The 18541-nt window shown below is 39.5% G+C and overlaps 1 protein-coding gene across 3 annotated transcripts in view; it reads left to right on the top strand.

Annotated features, from left to right (window-relative positions):
- Positions 1-1002: 1002 nt before the first annotated feature.
- LOC109627394 (inactive rhomboid protein 2) overlaps positions 1003-18541 on the top strand; it is a 29516-nt gene continuing 11977 nt past the window's right edge. For 2 of the 3 annotated variants that reach the window (XM_020083901.2, XM_069529341.1), the window contains exons 1-10: positions 1003-1154; positions 5941-6012; positions 11697-11846; positions 13456-13607; positions 14370-14553; positions 15526-15747; positions 16155-16283; positions 16754-16863; positions 17657-17875; positions 18096-18207. In XM_020083901.2, the coding sequence (XP_019939460.1) occupies positions 11709-11846; positions 13456-13607; positions 14370-14553; positions 15526-15747; positions 16155-16283; positions 16754-16863; positions 17657-17875; positions 18096-18207 (1266 nt within the window). In that variant the 5' untranslated portion in view covers positions 1003-1154; positions 5941-6012; positions 11697-11708. Of the gene's footprint in view, positions 1155-5940; positions 6089-11696; positions 11847-13455; positions 13608-14369; positions 14554-15525; positions 15748-16154; positions 16284-16753; positions 16864-17656; positions 17876-18095; positions 18208-18541 lie in introns of those variants that run through there. The other variant, XM_020083902.2, reaches the window with a different exon arrangement.

Raw genomic sequence — 18541 nt, 5'->3', positions numbered from 1 at the left:
GATGTTGTACTATTCAGGCTATAAACACATCGTTGGTGGCTGTTTGGTCACAATGTAGACTAGTCTTTTCTAGTAAACTACCATTGCGAATGGTCAAGTCTATTGGCGGGACCTCGATATCTTACAGCCACACTACAATAACTACAGCACTCTGTGGCTCCAGAATGACATCAAAACCACAAGATGGCAGTGCTTTGGAGGTGTATTTTTTGTATAGCTGAAGGAAGTGGAGAGGTGTCATCCACTTTTACTACATGTGCCAAGGTTATGTTTTTGTCTGCATTTGTTGTCTGTAAGATCATGCCAAAAACATAACATTTTGTGGAGGGGTGGGGCATGGTGGAGAGAAGAACCCAGTAAATTGTGTTGTGGGTCTGGATCATGGGACAGAGCTATTCATTTTGTTATGCGTTCTTAAACAGGGGCTGATATTTTTGAATGGTGCAGATCCAAATAAAAATTATATGGGGAAAATTCCACAAAACTTGGTGGAAGGATGCGATGTGAGTCAGAGAACACATTACATTTTGTTGTGGATCTGGATCAGGGTGTTGTTGTTTGTCCTTGATTTCCCGGAGAATAAATGATGGCTCTTAACTAGTGTACAGTCTTGAACCATCCCACAAAATGAAAGTGTTTTGAACTATGCCTTTAAGATTGCAAAACTCACACATTTTCTTTGCATTGTTAGAAAGTGGAGGACAATCGTATGAGAAAAATGTACTCTACTTCATTTTAAAACTGCAAAACCTGTACTGTGACTTACATAAGGCGTAGCACTGACACACAGTTGTGAATTAAAGTTTGTTTTTAACACATTTTTTTTTTCAAATCACTTTAAAGAACTTTAATTTCAATTTGTAACATTTCATAAAGAAACTGATATGGGCACTATTTTCCCTCCACAGCACCAGGAGTGTTGAGCGCAGCTCCAGAGCGGGGGCCGGGAGCTGCAGGAGGCTGGACCCGGGCCTGAGCTCGCCCCCTCGGTGGACGAGAGCAGTGGAGGCTCCGCCCCCTGCTCCTCCGCCGGGCTGAGGTGGAGGATTTTTGGAAGAAGAGAAAGAGGGAAGTGGAGACACCGGTGGTGAGGCGGACATATTCCTCGTATCCCCCCTTCTCGTGAACAGCAGGACACTCGTGTGCCCCTGGAGGTGAGTGAAACTACAAGTTTTGTTTTTGGTAGAAGTGAGCTGCTTAGTGTCGCTGTCACAGTCGAGTTGAAGCTTGAAATAACTGCAGATAAACAAACTGAGCGCTTCCGAGTCATTTGTCAAAGGGAAGGTAGTGACACGCTGTTAGTAGAGATCATTTCAAGTGTTTTTTTAAAGAGGGCTAGTGACAGTCGGAACGGTGGAAGAAGAGGCAGCGTGTCCCGGGAAAGCCCTTTGTTGCTCTGCCCGCCGGGAGACGAGTACATGCGGATACACTATCCACCTCCACCCCCCCCCCTCTGTTATCCGTTCATACTTCATTAAAGTCTCCATGTGCCGCCGCGGTCATTCAGCCCTCCATGTGTTTTTCTATGTGAACTATAATATTAATACATTTTATTTTCTCGGTTCTGGTGTATTTGTAAAACGCATTGGGATGATGGCGATGATGCCATGCCCCACGATGATATCCCGATAATCTGCGATAATCGATACACTGCAAGACAATCATATAACCATGCATCACGATATCCGAACACGAAATGCCCCTGAAGAGATAAAGTGCAGGATTTATATTCACTCGTTTTGGTTTCAGTTCCACAGAGTTTGACACAAACTGAGATGAAACAGTGGAAAAAAAAGTCTTATGTTAGTTTAACAAACACACTGTGACTTGTCAGTGTCAACATGTGCCGTCATTCCAATGTGACATATATATAAAGTGTCCAAAGTCTTAACTAGATAAAACGAAATAACCAAATATCGATATATAGTGATAATCCTATCTAATAAGAAGATATATTGACATATCAATATGTTGTCCCACCCCTAGTTGACAGCCTGTGAACATGTGGCTTTAAATGAAATGTGGGAACGACTGTTAATAAGTCTGTTAGTGTGTGTGTGTGTGTGTGTGTGTGTGTGTGTGTGTGTGTGTGTGTGTGTGTGTGTGGACGAGCAGATGGGTCTGTTGAGTATAAAAACCTTATCAGATGTTTCTTTAGCTCAGAAACGTGTGTAGCAGTAAATTAAAGAACGAAGTTGGCTACACCTGTTCTCACAGATCAGGTTAATGTGGTTGTCAGATCATTTCTGAACAGTGAACTCAATGAAAATGTAGGTCAGTGTAACTCAGCACAGTTCACCCCTGCTGTCACCTGTTGTTGCCGATGTGCTAAATGAAAAGCTTTAGTTGACTAGAAATAGTCAGGATGTATGTAGGAAGTTCAGGTGCCAGAACACAGTACTTATTTAAAACATAGAAATTGAGTGCACTTAGGTTCAGCTATCACTGATGTGTATATAATAAAGCCCGACCAATATGGATTATTGGAGGCATACACGCTGATACCAATACCAGTTGCCCCTGTAATCCAATCAAGCTGCACCAAATTGCACCGACACATTAATATCATTCCTCTAAATATGCCAGATTTTTAATATTTACGGAAAATTTAAATAAAATGCCAAATCTTGCACCTGTACACGTGTCTAAATGTTCAGCATAAATGAATCTCAAGATGTCCTTAGTGAGGCTTCATATTTTACAATTTAATCTGAAATTTTATTACAATTTACAGTAAATAAAAAGAAGTACAACCACATATATAGAACTTGAATTAAGAAAAGAAACCTTTTTTTTTTTACAAAATCATATTCGCAATACAGACACAAATATGTCAGTGAAAGGCTCATATTTGTTTATCAGTCAGGCTCTAGCATAAACGTTTTGATCAACATATGATTAATGACAAAATGATGCACAAAGGAACAACATGATCATTGCAATAACTAGTACGGCATTACTGTAGTGTTTGTCTTATGGTATGTACTAAAAGTAAAAATCACACCATAAAAGCACTGGGTTGTGTTTAAGCCATCATTCGTATGTTATGTTGAGCATAGGAGCAGTCTTTTGTTGTGATTACTCTCGTCACAGTCATTCTGGGTAAGGTGCTTGTCACACATTTCCAATGAATAAGAGATAACAGAAACGTAGGAAACCTTACAAGTTTGCACAAAGTCAGGTCAGTTTTAGGATTGCAGTTCATTTTTAGGTGATTACTTTAGGAGCGCACTTGTGATAAAATAACTTAGACTCTGTGGTGAAAGGTTGCTGTCTTTAGCTCTTTTTGACCATTGCTAAACATGTCCATCTTGTACCGCCACATTAATTGCCTCAAGGCTGGATTACTGAACCTCTGTACCTGGGTATTGATCGGTTGCTTTGTTCAATTATGTTTTATTAAACATAGGTTAACATTCCATTTAATATAAATTAACAATACTGTTAAATACGTTAACCTCTTTTTATTTTCTATACGATTGATCTCACACTTTATTCCAATATCCTTGTTGGAACTCATACTCGCACAATACTGTAGAGTTACACATAATATTTATATATATCTCATGTTATTTTAAAAAAAATAGGCTAATCTTAACAACAACAAACTATTAGACTAAGTATTTTCTTGAACAGAAGTAGGCATCCTGTTTCATCATCATGTTGTGGAGAGATGAGTAACAGACTGTTGTTTAATGGTGTTTTGCATTGCACTTCATGTTTGGTTTGTGCTGCTGTGAAGACAATCCAGTAAAAAGAGGAAACGTATGCACAGAGGGTGGGGCATGTGTTGTACAACATGCAGCTCAGCAGCAGCTGCATATATACAGTATATGTGACATGTTGTTTGAACCAGCTGTGCATCTGTCATGAATTAACAGACTGTGTCAGAGAAAACTGTGAAAATTGGAAAATATGCGTTTAACATCCATCCATCCACCCATCCATTATCTATACCACTTATTCTGTGAGGGTCGGGGGTGGGGGGGGTTCCTGGCACCAATCCCAGCTGATTTAGGGTGAGAAAACATTTCACACTCCATCAGCCTGAGTGAGCAAGCTGTGTTTTGATTTTAAATTTGGATTTCCTTTTATTTATGGTCATGTTCCCAGAAAAAACAGTTTTTTGTTAAAGCCGGTTTTAAACAGGCGCAGTAAGTTTTCTCCAGTGGTTTCCAGCTCAGATCGGTTGATCGTCAGGGTCCGTAATGGATTTTCCGGACGGCTCCCCAGAAACTGTGAAGTGATTTAATGGATTGATTTTTGCTTCTTTTAGCTGAGGTCAGAGTTCAATAACAGAAAACACATCTGCTCAGAGGTTGCAGTGTCTTTATTGTTACCTTTCTATTAACAAAGTACTATGTGCCATTAGGGTTAGGTACTGTTTCTCAACAGTTACAGAGACAACAGAGGCAATCTGATTGGCCCCATAAGTGCCGCTGTCCTGTCAGAAGTCCTTTTTTAAATACACAATGTGTTTGAGCAAGGAACATTTACGAAATACATGTCTATTCAATGAAGTATGGTTTTGTACAAAGATATAGAGCTAACAGTAAACAAGGAATGATTTCAATGTGCACCTTACTGAATCAGAAATTCTACATGGATGTCAGACATATAATTGGCTACTCTGTCTAGCTTGTGGCCCCTGATTTAGAAAAGTCCCATATGTGCCACTGTGTTGATGTACAGTTTAGAAACCTTCTGACTTATCCAATTTCATTCAGCATCTACTCTGCCACAGTGACACAATCACATGCTCTCATCACTTCTAAAGATTTTCTTTCCATGACCTTATCTGTTTTTATCTGCTTTGCCATTACACGCCCAGAAAACACCATGTCTTTTCTTTGATACTAACATCAGTAAGAGGAGTATCTAGCTGCTGGATTGCCTGATGGAATGGAATGAAATTTTCCTGCACTCCCTTGCCAACCCTCGTTCCACAGTGCATGATACACATTTCAGAAAAATTGTAGCACTGGAAATACTTTGAAATCCAGAGAGTCTTAAACCTTAAAAGGATTTTTCTGTGGATGCACTTTCTCATAAAGCTCCCATTGGCACAGAGAGTAGTTGGTCAAGACCGTCTGTATTTATGTTGGCATTTGAAAAGCTCATTTTCTCTACCTTTCTTTCTTGCTAGATCCAGGGGACCAAATGCCTTTATTCAAGTTCTGTCTGGCATCGTGGTTAATTTGTGACAGTGCACTTCTTTATCCGTTTCATCTCCAACAGTCAAGCTGGGCCAGACAAAATTGTCTCTCACAAAACCCTCAGAAGCTGTTTTGGGTTACACATTTCAGCATTCGCATTTATGTACGCACATGTTGCACCAGGGATGGAGAGGAAACACACATAGCTTTGTCTGTGCACACACTGCATGAACATTAGTTGATTGAGTGGAACTCCTGGGCTGGGAACAAGGCTGTTGCTGAGGTATGTGCATTAGTGGCTCACAGTTTTGCAGGTTTGGGCATGCTGGCTGTTGGAGAATGGTGTCAAAACTGTTTCTGGAATGGTTGGGTTCAAGCCAAGGTCCCTTTACAACATGATACCTCAATAGTAAAGAGAAATTCTTGTCTTCAAATGGCTTTGAAAGTGAAGGTATCGGTAAAGAACATGTTTTTTTGACAGAATCACTATCTAGATGTATTGTGGTTGAAAGTAAAGAATGAGTGGGCAGTTTCAATCGTTGCTCTGACTGTTGAGAGGCAAACACAGACAGCAATGAAACTCACACTCTCCTACACCTTCAGTAAAAAATTTCTGTTGAAGCTCCTGCTGACATTAACGACTGCCTGCTCAGTTATGAATTGTTTTTACCATACACCCTTAGTGGAAGCAAGACATTTATTTGTAAACTCTAACAGCATTTAAAGTTGTTGGTACTTGTGGTAATCTAATGGTAACATGTGTTTTTGTTTATTTTCCTTGCAGGATATACAAGGAAGTTGCATGTAAACCTTGATGAATGTTAAGAAGAAGAAGTGATGAAACATTTATCTGAAGGTCAGTTCCTCATTTAGCTTCGGTTAAGAGACTCAATATATAAGTCCAAGGCACCGACTATAACAAATTCTGCAAGGTAAGATCACATACTTGTAGTTCCAAGTGCTGATCTCTTAATCACTAATTCTCTGTTGATTTGTATCAGTGTTTAGACACAGTAATCTTGAGGGAAATGTTCATGAATACTGTGGTTAAAGACAGTGTGAAAAAGCAAGTGTCCGTGACAAAAGGAAGGATGTTGTTGTGTAATGTGTGCTGCTCAAGCATTTGCTTATCACTCATGTATGCTAGAGTCAGAAGCACCAAAATAACTAACTAATGCATGGATGGATTGTCACCTTACTTGCTGGGAATATTACTTGGGAAGTTATGTCTAACTTTTGGAGCTGATTGGTCAAAGGTCATGGCAAATCAAAAACATCGTCAGAAAAACTGTATCTCTGTAAATAGCAGGGCTAGAGAGGTCATCTGAAGCCTATGTTGACCCCATCATATATCATATGATAAGTGATGTCACGACAAAGTCACAGTGAATTTAAATTAAACCCTTATGATGAATAAAGGTAATTGAGGCTTGGAATCGTTAGCTATATAGTTTTTTTAATTAAAGTAAACCTGAATACAACCACATACTTTTACATTTTTCAATGCAAAATGTAAAATGTAAACATAAATGAACATATTTTCTGCATTGTCTATTCTGTTGAAATAAAAGTGTGTAAAGGGCTCATATCAGTGAGTTGTGAGATGATTTACCAAACAGTAAAATAAATGAAATACAGTTTAGTGACAATGAGCATTGATTTTCTATATCCGGAGATCTTATTTACAGTACTTTACAAATGTATAAGAAGTATCTGGTGCACTGGGTTAAACTCTTGCTAATATCACCACCTCTTAAGTAGATTTGAAGCCTACTAGACTGATACAAGTTGCTCTGGTGAGTTATGTAAATGCTTAAAATGGAAAAGTAGAGAGAAAAGACTCAGATTGGCTCAAGTTCAACAACAGTCACTGTTCTCACTACACAGTAAGAACAACAACATGCTTTTTACTTAGGTGGATGTGCATAGTGTAGTTTTTCAACCATTCCCTCTGGCTCAGATGTGAGAAGAATGCTAAAAATACCCAGGAAGTAAACGTTGCTTTTGAAGAAGGCATAGTTGATTTTCTTTCCATGTATTTGCTTGTTGCATGATGTACTGAGGAAAAGAGACGGTAGGGCGAACTAAAGGCCCCTTGATAATAATAGTTTAAATCTAATAAATTGTATTATACTAACTGGTCATTGTGTTTTACATTCCGCATGTATTTTGGAATCTTAATTTAATTATGGGAATTGTCAAACAGTAAAACCACAGTACGCTCACCCTTGTTTTGCACCTTTGTCCAATGCAGCCTTCACTTAGTTGTCTCAGCTCAAGTGGAGAGGGTTCACTGCTATGCAGAGAGAGTGTGGCAGAAAATGAAACATGATCTCCTCCCCACACCCCTACACAGGGTATGGTGTTTGTAAGATAAGCAGAATTTATCCTAAATGTATTTACAAGCTATTCCTTTTTCAAAACTGTACAGCTCTGAGTGAATGAACACAGCCCGCCATATCCTCGGGTATAAAGGGACACAACGCACAACTGCCTTGAACATCAGGGAAATGGGAATATACACAAACAGTGTGACACATTCTCAGGGCAGGATTCTCCGTGGGGAGAGGAGACTCAACCATGGTGACACCCTCTCAGAGGAACATGTGATATCACCAAACACAAGGGAGTGGATGTTGCTGATGCACCCACACACACACTTACACACAGTATAGTCGTGCTCGTTTAATGGTGGAGTGAGGAGCTGCTTAGATGAACCAGTGAATTATTAGACCACAAAGGATCTCAGACATGCAGGGGCCCTTGTTCCAGGTCATGTGATCACATTAGCTATGGATGATGTCATTGTAGACAAGCCTCTTCCTTGCTCTGGTACGAGACTCTTTGTAATGTGTGTGTGAGTTGACAAGTTGACCCCCACACATCTGAGGTTGGGGAATCATTCAATTGTCTCTTTCAATTTTTACTTTTGTTTTCCATTCATACCCCAAACCCATTTGTTACATTAAAAACAGCATTTCATATCAGCTTTATATAGATGGTACATGAGGGAGAGTGAACAGATGGTTAATGATTAGAAATCCTCCATGTTTATTCAGCAAATATGCCCTCGTGGTGCTGCTGCTCACTTCCTGTCATAGCTAAGGAAAATCATGGTCATGGATTTAGTAAAACAACTGAGTTCATTTTAAAGATATTTTTCTTGTCTGTCAGAATTGGCTTCCTGCATACGACAAAAAAATCACCTATTAAATTAAGCAAAAAACATCCATGATACGAACACTGCCATCATGGTCCGTTGACGTAATTTGTAGCTAGCCTGCCGGGAAAAAAACACACTTGAATAGACATTCGTATAACAACCACTTAAAATAACTAATCATCTTTGAGGAAAATTTATGTGAAGTATACTTTTACTTTTTGATTTGGAAGAGGAAGGGTTTTTGACCTGCAATTTGCCACCAGGGGGCATTAGAGACACTTTGGCTTCACTTTTGGGCTGCTGTCGTGTCGTCCATTCTTATATACAGTTTATGTTAAATGCTTGGGGGAAACAAAACATTTGAGTTGGAAATATAATATAGTTTTAAATTATGAATAGCTCAAAAATCAAGTTGAGTTGAGTGCCAGTATATTTACATGTGTTTACATTGAGACATGCATTAGCTTGTAGCTCTGTTTATCTCTCTATTATCTTTCCTCTGGAGAATATTCTCTGCAGTCTGCGCCTTTTAGTTTTCCTGCGTGGATCCTAACAACTGCCCGTCTACATTGATAGAGTGTGGTCAGCAGCAGTCTGTCCATTAGCCAATCTCCCAGCTACTTCATTATCTAAGTGGGTTAGTTCCAGTCCTGATGCTGCTCTACACCACTAAACCACAGGTTAGATTGCCAGGAGCCTCCTCTCTGTCTCAAAGAAGAGTGAGTCAGGTACTCTGCCCAAATATTTAACACAATTACATTCCTATTAGCATAAAAGTGTTATAGAAATGCAGCTTTGAGGGCAAAGTAAGTGACACACACTGTATGTACAGACCTGCCCAACCATGCATTTGGCTCTGAAGTGGAAACTAGGCTGTTAGCTGAGACGGTGTCAGATTTCTCTGCTGTTGCCGTTCCCACTGCAGACACCCAGGATCTCACATTGATTTTTTTTTTCAACTGTAACTCCAGGACAACTTCAAGGCTTTCAAGACCATAATGACATAATGGACGTGTTGGCCGGGGCTTGTGACATTATCGGTTTTATGTCTGCAATGCTTGGGAATTTCCGCGAAACACTATTATGCTGCGAGGCATTCTGAGCTCCAAGAATAGAGTGACTGGTTGTTCCCCTGTTGACTGTGATTGGTAAAGACGGATAAAGTATGAGTTTGATGATATTATGATATGATATTTTCCATCCCTGAGCAGACAAACAGGTAATGAGTTATAACATCAACTCAGACGACCTTGGATGTGATTTATGTGTTACGTTATGTGTGTGGTCCAAAGAGTTCAGTATGTGCGCTCATGTGATATGGTTCTATTAATGTGTTGTTTGTAAACACTGACAGCGACCTTGATAGGAGTCAACCTACTGTTAGTGAGCACTTTTTAAATAGTTGTGTGTACTGCGATTCTTAAGTTGATGATCTCATTATAATGTGTCATGTAGAAGTAGAACCAGTATAACACCACCATAACAAAACGTCAACACAAAGAAGTGTGAGGCTGTTTTAAGTACGAGCAGAGGAAAAGCATATTGATCACTAACCACCTTGAGGAGGCATGATGATTGGAGAGCACTATTGATTGATTTGCTGTCATCTGATGTCACTCTCAGCAGCCTAACAGCTGCTATATCAGTTGCTTTTTCATTAGCGTTTCTGGTATTAACATTAGGTGCTGAAACATCGTTTTGTGATGTATAGTTTGTCGATCACTTCCCCCATAATAAGTTTAGTGTGGTTGGGCTGTGTGGTGCTGTATAATGCTATTAGACTTATAGATATTTCTGTGGAGCTATCACTTAAATATCAGTCTGTTGTAGGGCGGCTGATAAATCCTTAAAAACACAATCTTGACTCTTACTTAATACAATGGCTCTGCCCCTTTTTTCTTTTAGTGATCTCAGTTGCATCAAAACAAAAGGCCCTTCTCTGTTCCTCATCAAATGACTACGCGGCATTATGTCATGTGATGCAGGCATATAACACCCATGAGAGACAGCAGTGTATAATGGTGGGAGAACAAAACAAAAACAGGAGCGCTCCCCTTCCGCTGTCCAAAGTTGATAATTAAGTGTTCAGTTCACTGGATTAGCCAAAGGCATACATGTCCATCTGATTATTTTTGTCAATTAATGAATATCCAGAAAATGTCCTTTATCATGATAAACTTTTTATTTATATAGAATTCAAAATAAAATAAATAATATTCTTTACACATGTGTTTTGCACACTTTATGTCTTTGGGTTGGAAATCTGTATGTTTTCACAGGAAAATAACAATTACAATTAAAAGATAAATATAAATACATTTGAATCTCCTATCATGTTTTTTTCTGTTGTTACCACTTTACCTTCATTATCACAGACATTATCATGACACAACTTTTTTTATTATATGTCTTTGTTGTTGTTGATATCTTTAGAAAGCTCAGAAAACTCAGAAAGCAATATCTGCTTAAGACAAAAAAAAACCTCACATTACTCATATAAAACCATATACTATACATACCTTGCAACTAATCATCATTGCAATAATGTGCAATACCCATCCATCCACTGTGCAATGCAGCTACTGAATATAGTTACATGTATTTTTCTCAATGTTGTCGATTTCAAGTATTGAAATAATTTATTTTTTTACTTTTTAGTATTTTTGTACTCGTATGTTTGCACTTTGAAGGAGTGGCTCTATAATTTCATTGTACACTCTGTTCAATGACAATAAAGGCATTCTTATTCTTTTTTCCTTTTTACAGTAATTATAGTAGAACAAGTTGAATCAATGATTCAACTTGTTTTAGTTTTATATTTTTTAAAGATCCAATGTGTAAGATTTAGGTGAAAGGGAACTATTGGCAGAAATCCTATGTGGAATAATCCTCATGATGTTTTCACTAGTTCGTTTCTTCTAAATTATATGAACTGTAGTTTTCTTTACCCCAGAAAAGGCCCTTAATATTTAAATACTTTACATTTACATCGAGGGGGTCCTCTCTACGGAGGCTGCCATGTTGTTTACATTAGACCAGACTGGACAAACTAAACACCTTTTGAGTTTTTATGACAACTGAAGCTACCACAGGTTCTTTTACATGTTTAGAAGGAGAGGGTGAGGTGAGGGGTGTTCAGCTGCAACATGCAATTTCAACACTAGACTAGAACACTAGATATCACAAAATTCTACACACTGTACCTTTAACTGAAATATTTAACATAATCTGCTCTCTTCATCACAGATATAAGTCGTTTTTTGTATGATTTAGCCTTTCATTGTGTTTTTAAAAATAATTTTATTCATCAATATATATTTTGCTGTCTTATGTGGCATAAATGTTCCAGTTATGTTTGTGATTTTTCTCATCTGCAGCAATCTGACAGGATGGCTTCACAGGAGGGGGAGGAGCCTCCTTCTAATGGAGGCCAATCAGACAGCCGTCTAAAGAGCAAGAAGCCGCCCAGCCTTGTAATAGCGATCCCCCCACCTGAAGTGATGATGTCCCACAATCCTGCAAAACAGGTGGGCTGATCTCTCTGACCTAAGCCTGTCCTTGCAACCACCAAGGCCCAACAGTTGTCTTATGAAACCAAATTTAAATTCACGAGATCCAGATTTTTATTTGGATCTGCTCCAAATTACACACACTCATAGATATCAGTCCCCTAAATATGTCAGATTTTCAAGGTTCTTGAATTATTCTATTAGGAATTGATAAAAGTGTAAAGCCCACATTCTTTGCACATCTCATCCTTCCACCACATTTAAAGAACATTGGTTCAGTCGTTTTTGCGTAATCCTGCTGACAAACTGACCAACAGCAATGAAAACATAACGTACTTGGTGGAGGTAAACATCACCGACCCAGTTGTTAGTATGTGGCTCAAAGCTGAGAGATAGGTTGATGGTTCTTTATAAGACTATCAGAGGCAGATTACAGGAAACCATTTGCAAAAAAGGACTTTTGATATCAGCTAATATCCTTTATAGCTGCTGTGCAATTATTTCACTTGGGTTAATGGACAGATACTTTGGAACAAGATGTTACTATACCTAATCGTTAGACTCGGCATGCATCCTACAAAGGAATGACAAAAGAATTTGGGCAGAACTTTGTTTTTAAAAGGTCAAAACCAAGCAAGCATGGTATATATTCCTCTGAGCCTCTGAATTTGCCATTTGTTTGGACAGGGAGGCTCTCTGTCAGCTGTCCCGCAGTTAATGGGTACAAGGCCACACATTTTTCCCCTGTGGGCCCCATGCTCAGAAAACAAATGAGCCTCACAAAGTAGCAGGTAGTCAAACTTTAATTGAGCCTGCTACAGTTAAACTCAGCCCAAAGAGCAAGTGGTGCAATAAACATGCAAATATAGTGTGAAAGCATGGCATGTAAGAAGAGGCGAACATATACTGTAGCTTTGTTATTACAAGGAAGACTGAAGAAGAAGCAGAAAGAGGCCCCAAACACTCGCACAACTAGATGGTGTTTACATTACTAAACAGAATTTAAATAAAGATCATTTGGAATTTGTTTTTCTATGTATTTTTGAAAAAAGTTCTTGTTTTTATTCACTCATGTTTTATTGTTTTTAAACCTAAGGCACTAAGACCACGGAAATACTTTAGGAGATTTCCGTGGTCTTAGTCTGTGTGAGGCTGTGAGCCACATGCATTGGACATTAGAGAAAAGTAAATATATCCAAATATCTCAATACTGGAATTTAAACTTGATCCTGATGTATTGTAGCCATTAACCAGTAAAGTCCTGTAGTCCTTTGTAATGATCCAGTTCTGAATGTAATGTATGTGTCCTCTGCCTGGTTCCTAATGCTGTTGCTTTATTTAGGGTATTGTAATACTCCTACATGTACAATAGTAGAATGGCACTCAGTAGAGCGCATATACTGTCAAGGCCCAACATGTTTTTTCTTGGCACATATCCCATTCTTCCACTGGGTTTCATAGAAATCAATGTAGTTGTTATTTTGCAATGTTTTTACGACCAAGCAAACCAACCAACATAACTTCCTTGGTGGACGTAGTGAATTGTAACTCAGTTTTCCTTTTATATTTATTCTACTGTAAACACAATTACTCCACTGAATATTTATTTCTCTTTACCTCTTCTTAGCCGCTGCGACCGTCTCTGAAAAAGAGTGAGAGCGGTCAAGCGTCCGCCTCCGTGTCAGACAGCATGAGTGGAGCTGCAGATCGAGGTTTCTTAACCAGAGACAGGAGGGGGAAGCTTGGTCGACAAACATCGCTGTCTCAAAGCATCCGCAGGTAAAATTGTTTATTGTTTAAGTCATTTGTATCATTGCTTTTGATCGGTTTGCTTTACATTTATGTGCAAGCCTGACAGTTTTAATTAGAGACCCACAGTGGTTACACAAGTGATATCTCTGGAACGCCATCAAGAAATCCTTCCTCATTTTGCACAAACATTCACTTGGAGTCAAGGTTTTACTCTCTTGATTTTGGTAGCCAAAGGTCACAGTGGCCTCACAAATTATTTGCATGTTTTTTTGAACGTGATATCTTAAGATGAGCTTAAGAGAATGTCTTCAAATTTGTACACACATTCACTTTGACTTTGACTAGATGAACTGATTTGATTTTGGTGTTCAAAGGTCGAAAAGTCAAGGTCACATGGCCTTGCATTATTTTGAACTCCTTAAAAAATAATGCTCATGCTTTGAATGCTCAAAGGGAATTTCATCACATCTGGCACAAATATTCACTTAGACTCATGTATGACCTCAATAGAATTGATGGCCAAAGCTCAAGCTCAGTATGACCTTACAAAGCACAGGTGCTACCTTGTGATTGCATTATCTCTGAAACACCTTAAAGGAATTATTTCACATGAAATTAGCTGTTTTTTTTACCTAGTGTTGCTCTAAGATCTTACAAGTTAGACTGCGGCACACATAATTCAAGCTCATACTCTATACTCTCTTCCGACGTTAGCATCATCTACCCCTGCTGTTTGACAATATGTTATTATGTGTCACTGAGGTCACTGTCTTCTTTCTGTTCCTCCAGGAATACAGCCCAGTGGTTTGGGGTAGGGGAAGACTGTGAGACCAAGCAGCAGGTATGGCACAGGAAGAGCCTGCGCCACTGCAGCCAACGCTACGGCAAGCTGAAGGCCCAGTACAGAGAGCCAGACACAGCCACCAGCTTCGACCAGGGCCTCGACTCACCAGCCACACACAAGATGCCAAAGGTACTGCCAGCAGAGGCATACAGTTACCATTACACGTTCTAATCCATGCATCGACTCTACCCATTGCATGAGTAGAATATAATATCCTACCATGGACTTGTGTTGACAAGATGAGGCACAACAGGTCTGTCCACTAAGAATTCCCATCTCCCTTCAATTTCACAACCAGCCAACAAGCAATTTTTTCAACCTGTGGGATTTTGATTTCACGTGTGACATGAATGCAACGGACAGGATCAAAAAGAAATGGTAAGAAGAGGAGACTGAGGAGAGTGGACAAGTGTGCCTGAATTTAATAAAGGGTTGTATGGTGACAGACTTGACCATCTGTGTCCCAGATGAACCATAACACTTCTCTAGTTCCATGTCAGTCACTCATCTATTATTCTTCCTCACCTTCTAATTTTTTCCTATTTACTTTTGTAATCTTGAAGACCAGTGAAAACAAAATCCATGCACACTCAGATAAAAGCTAATTTCTCTCAGTGACAGGATCATAGTCTGTAAATAAAGATGGACGACATGTCTCCACTTCCTCCCACTATCCAGATGTAAAGCCGTAGAATCACGGATAGGAACACTGTCCTCTTGCAGCGATGACGACATTTTGGAGGTTGAGTCTTTATTTGGGGGATGGAGCTGCTGTGGCGAGGTCCCACCGATACATGCGCCTGAGCAATCAAGAGTCAGTTTCAGCTGTCACTCATGATATTGCACCCTTTATATTGCAGTTAAAACCAAATGTACCAAAAAAAAGACCCCTTACATAGGTATGATGAGATCTACCTGAATGACTGAAACCATCTATGAAAATAATATGTTAACATGTACTTTAACGTTTTTGTTTATCCCCTTCCCCATGCATTAACATGGAGGAGGGGTTCATAACCTATTCAGAAACATGTGGAACACGTTTCAGGGTGAAACTCAAATATTTATATCAGCTGCACTCTTCTGTTCTGTTTTTGCTAGATTGTAGATCCCCTGGCACGGGGAAGAGCCTTCCGTTGCCCAGATGAGGTGGACAGTCGCTCCCCCAGGACACCCTACTTCACTCAGGGGGGTCCCATCACCCCGGGGGTCACCTCACTCAGCTCTTTCACCAGCCAACGGTCTGGATACAGCCGCTTCCCCAAACGCAAGAGGGAGTCTGTCGCTCGCATGAGCATTCGAGCTGCATCCAACCTGCTGAGGGTGCGTAGGGTCACCTGAGACCCTGTGTGTTTGTTTGTTCGGATGTGTTCCAGATAAGAGAATTCAGAGAACTATCAAGGGAACTGAGTCATTTAATGTTTTTTGATTGTGATGGATGTTTTCAGTTTTTCTGTCTCCACATCTGCTGTTAAATGTTTTGTATCCTGTAAAAACAAGTAGCAGGTGTCTTAGGAATCACAGCGGATCATATTTAGAAAACTTTTAACACAATGATATTCCACTGTATAAATATCCAATATGATCTCTCATATACTTGTGTTATCATAATTTGAAAGTTAAATTTCGTTTTAAATAATATTTAAGCACAATTGAACTCATGTGACACAAACAGTTTTCAAACTTCATGAATGTTTGAAATTACTTATTAAGTGCATGTGTGTTGTCAGGGTCGTAGTGGTTTGGCGGGCTCCCAGACAGGTCGCAGTTTCCCCAGGAGGAGCTTTGCCAGGCCCAGCTGGATGGACGAGGACACAGTGGATTCTGCAGACGCATCTGAGTCGCTTTTTTTCAGCAAGGTTAGCAGCCATTTTTTAAATTTTCCTCTTAAATCCTCGTTAGCATCTTCCCTCCTTGGTTCAACTGTATTTGGAATGATTTGTTTTTATTTCATGTCCTTCCTGATCCTGACTATGTCAGCTCTCACACTCACACCTTTATTCCACTTTCAACACTTATCTCCTTCTCTTCTCAGCCACTGTGACCTCAGCTAGAACCGTCACCTTTTCTCATATTTTGCCATCATTTTCTTCCACTTTCATTGATTTTAAAAATGCTTGGTCATATTTAATCTAAAACAGTTGGAGGTGGATGTTTGAGGTCTGCAAGGACGACTACAACAGAAACCGGAATCTGTCTTAACACCTATGATGCCTGGCTTTCTTATAATTATTGCTCTCCCCCATTTTCCAACTTTTCTTCTGTCTTCAACATTTTTTCGTCCTACTCTCCTGCTTCCTTTGGGACCTTAATTCCATCTGCTGTTCAGGTCGATGCCCACGATGAGCTGTACTCGATGGCCGATGATGTATTTGAATCTCCACCCATATCGGCATCTTTTGGTCCCTGTGAGCAGCCTGACCAGAAGTTCCCAAGCCTGTGAGTAAATACATCATCTGCTTCAAAGTCAGCCAGCAGTCTCTCAGGAATAATGAGTGAGAGACTCAGTGTTATGAGGCAATTGTAGATCTAACTCGTGTTTCGGGTTTTCATCGAAACTCAAATGTTGCATATTTGTTGGAACTTCTAAGGATTTCAATCTGAACCTTTTTCTTTAACACGCCCACACTACAAGATTAGAAAATAATGACTCACCAACATCACTCACTACAGGACACTATCAAGATTATCACTCTAGTGGCCACTGTGGAAACAGCCATTGTGCAACAACTTGATTGGTAATAATACTTTGCAGTAGCATAAAATGAAAGTAGAGGAAAGAAGACGATGGGGTGAGAAACTGAAGGTGAGATTTTAACTGTCAGTTCAACATTTGTCAACACTGGTATGTGATCGCCATCTCAAAAGATTGACTCATCTCTCAGTGGTTCAGCTCAGAAAGTACTGACATAATTGTCCTGATTTTACAAAGCGCTTTGTAAAGCCTCACACTACCAGATCATCTCAGATTCACGGGGATGAATCAGAGAGTTAAATTGACCGGAATTTCCTGTAGTCTGAGCCCAGACTACAGCCCAGACTAAACCTCAGAGTGTAACATTGGAAAAATTGACAATTCTAACTGACGTACCTTTTACTGTTAATCTTTTTCCTTCCAGCTTTTTTAATTGCTTTTCATACACATGCATTTAATTCCTGCACCTCTATATTCTTTCCTTTTCCTTACCACCACTCTTGCCACATACTCTTCTTTTCCATTTCCTTTCTACAGTAGGGATATATCTCGGACGCCCAGGACGCCAACGGTATTGCCCGAAAAGAGCCAACCTCGTCGTGGGCGTCGCATCGCCTCCCAAGTCAAGCACTTTGCATTTGACAAACACAAGCGTCAGTACGGCATGGGCGTTGTGGGGAAGTGGTTGAACCGGCACTACCGACGCAGCCTCAGCAGCAATGTCCAGAAGCAGCTGGACGACTTCCACAGCCACAGGTTGGGAATGAAAACCTCCAGAGAGAAACAGAGGACAGCTATATAACAATAAACAATAGTAAAACAATAGTAATCTGTTGAGCAGGAAGGAAAGGTTCAGACAGATTTATTTTACATTTTCCCCACTGTATTGTGATGTGTGACACTTTTTATTGGTTGGCCATTATGTTAAACTTTGAACCCTTTTCTTCATTAACAGTGGTTTTATTTTGTACTGTAGGCCGTACTTTACCTACTGGATCACATTTGTCCATATCGTAATCACACTGCTGGCCTGCTGTACATATGGTTTTGCCCCTGTGGGGTTTGCACAACATTCTACAACTGACCTGGTGAGTTTAGCTTTAAACTGATTCCACTCTCACAAAACAATAAGAAGGAAAATCTCTGTTCATTCAGAAATAAACTGGTGTTCTATGAAATGATCAATCATTTTTTGTGTCTACTGAATTTTTGCATTTTAGAATATTTACTACCCAAGTGTCTTAAACCCTGCTACATGAGAGCAATATATATTAAAATAGACGTTTAAGTGAAGTTATTTTTTATCTCGCTGTGTATTAAACAAAAAGATGAATTTAAAAGACAGATTTTGTGTATGTATATTTTCACTCTAAAATCATTCACTGACTCTGAAAGCATCAAAGGTTTTAGTACTCTTGTCAT

This window comes from Paralichthys olivaceus, chromosome 8, assembly GCF_024713975.1.
Source record: "Paralichthys olivaceus isolate ysfri-2021 chromosome 8, ASM2471397v2, whole genome shotgun sequence".
NCBI classification, from domain to species: domain Eukaryota; kingdom Metazoa; phylum Chordata; class Actinopteri; order Pleuronectiformes; family Paralichthyidae; genus Paralichthys; species Paralichthys olivaceus.
This window is presented reverse-complemented; position numbering and strand designations above follow the sequence as displayed.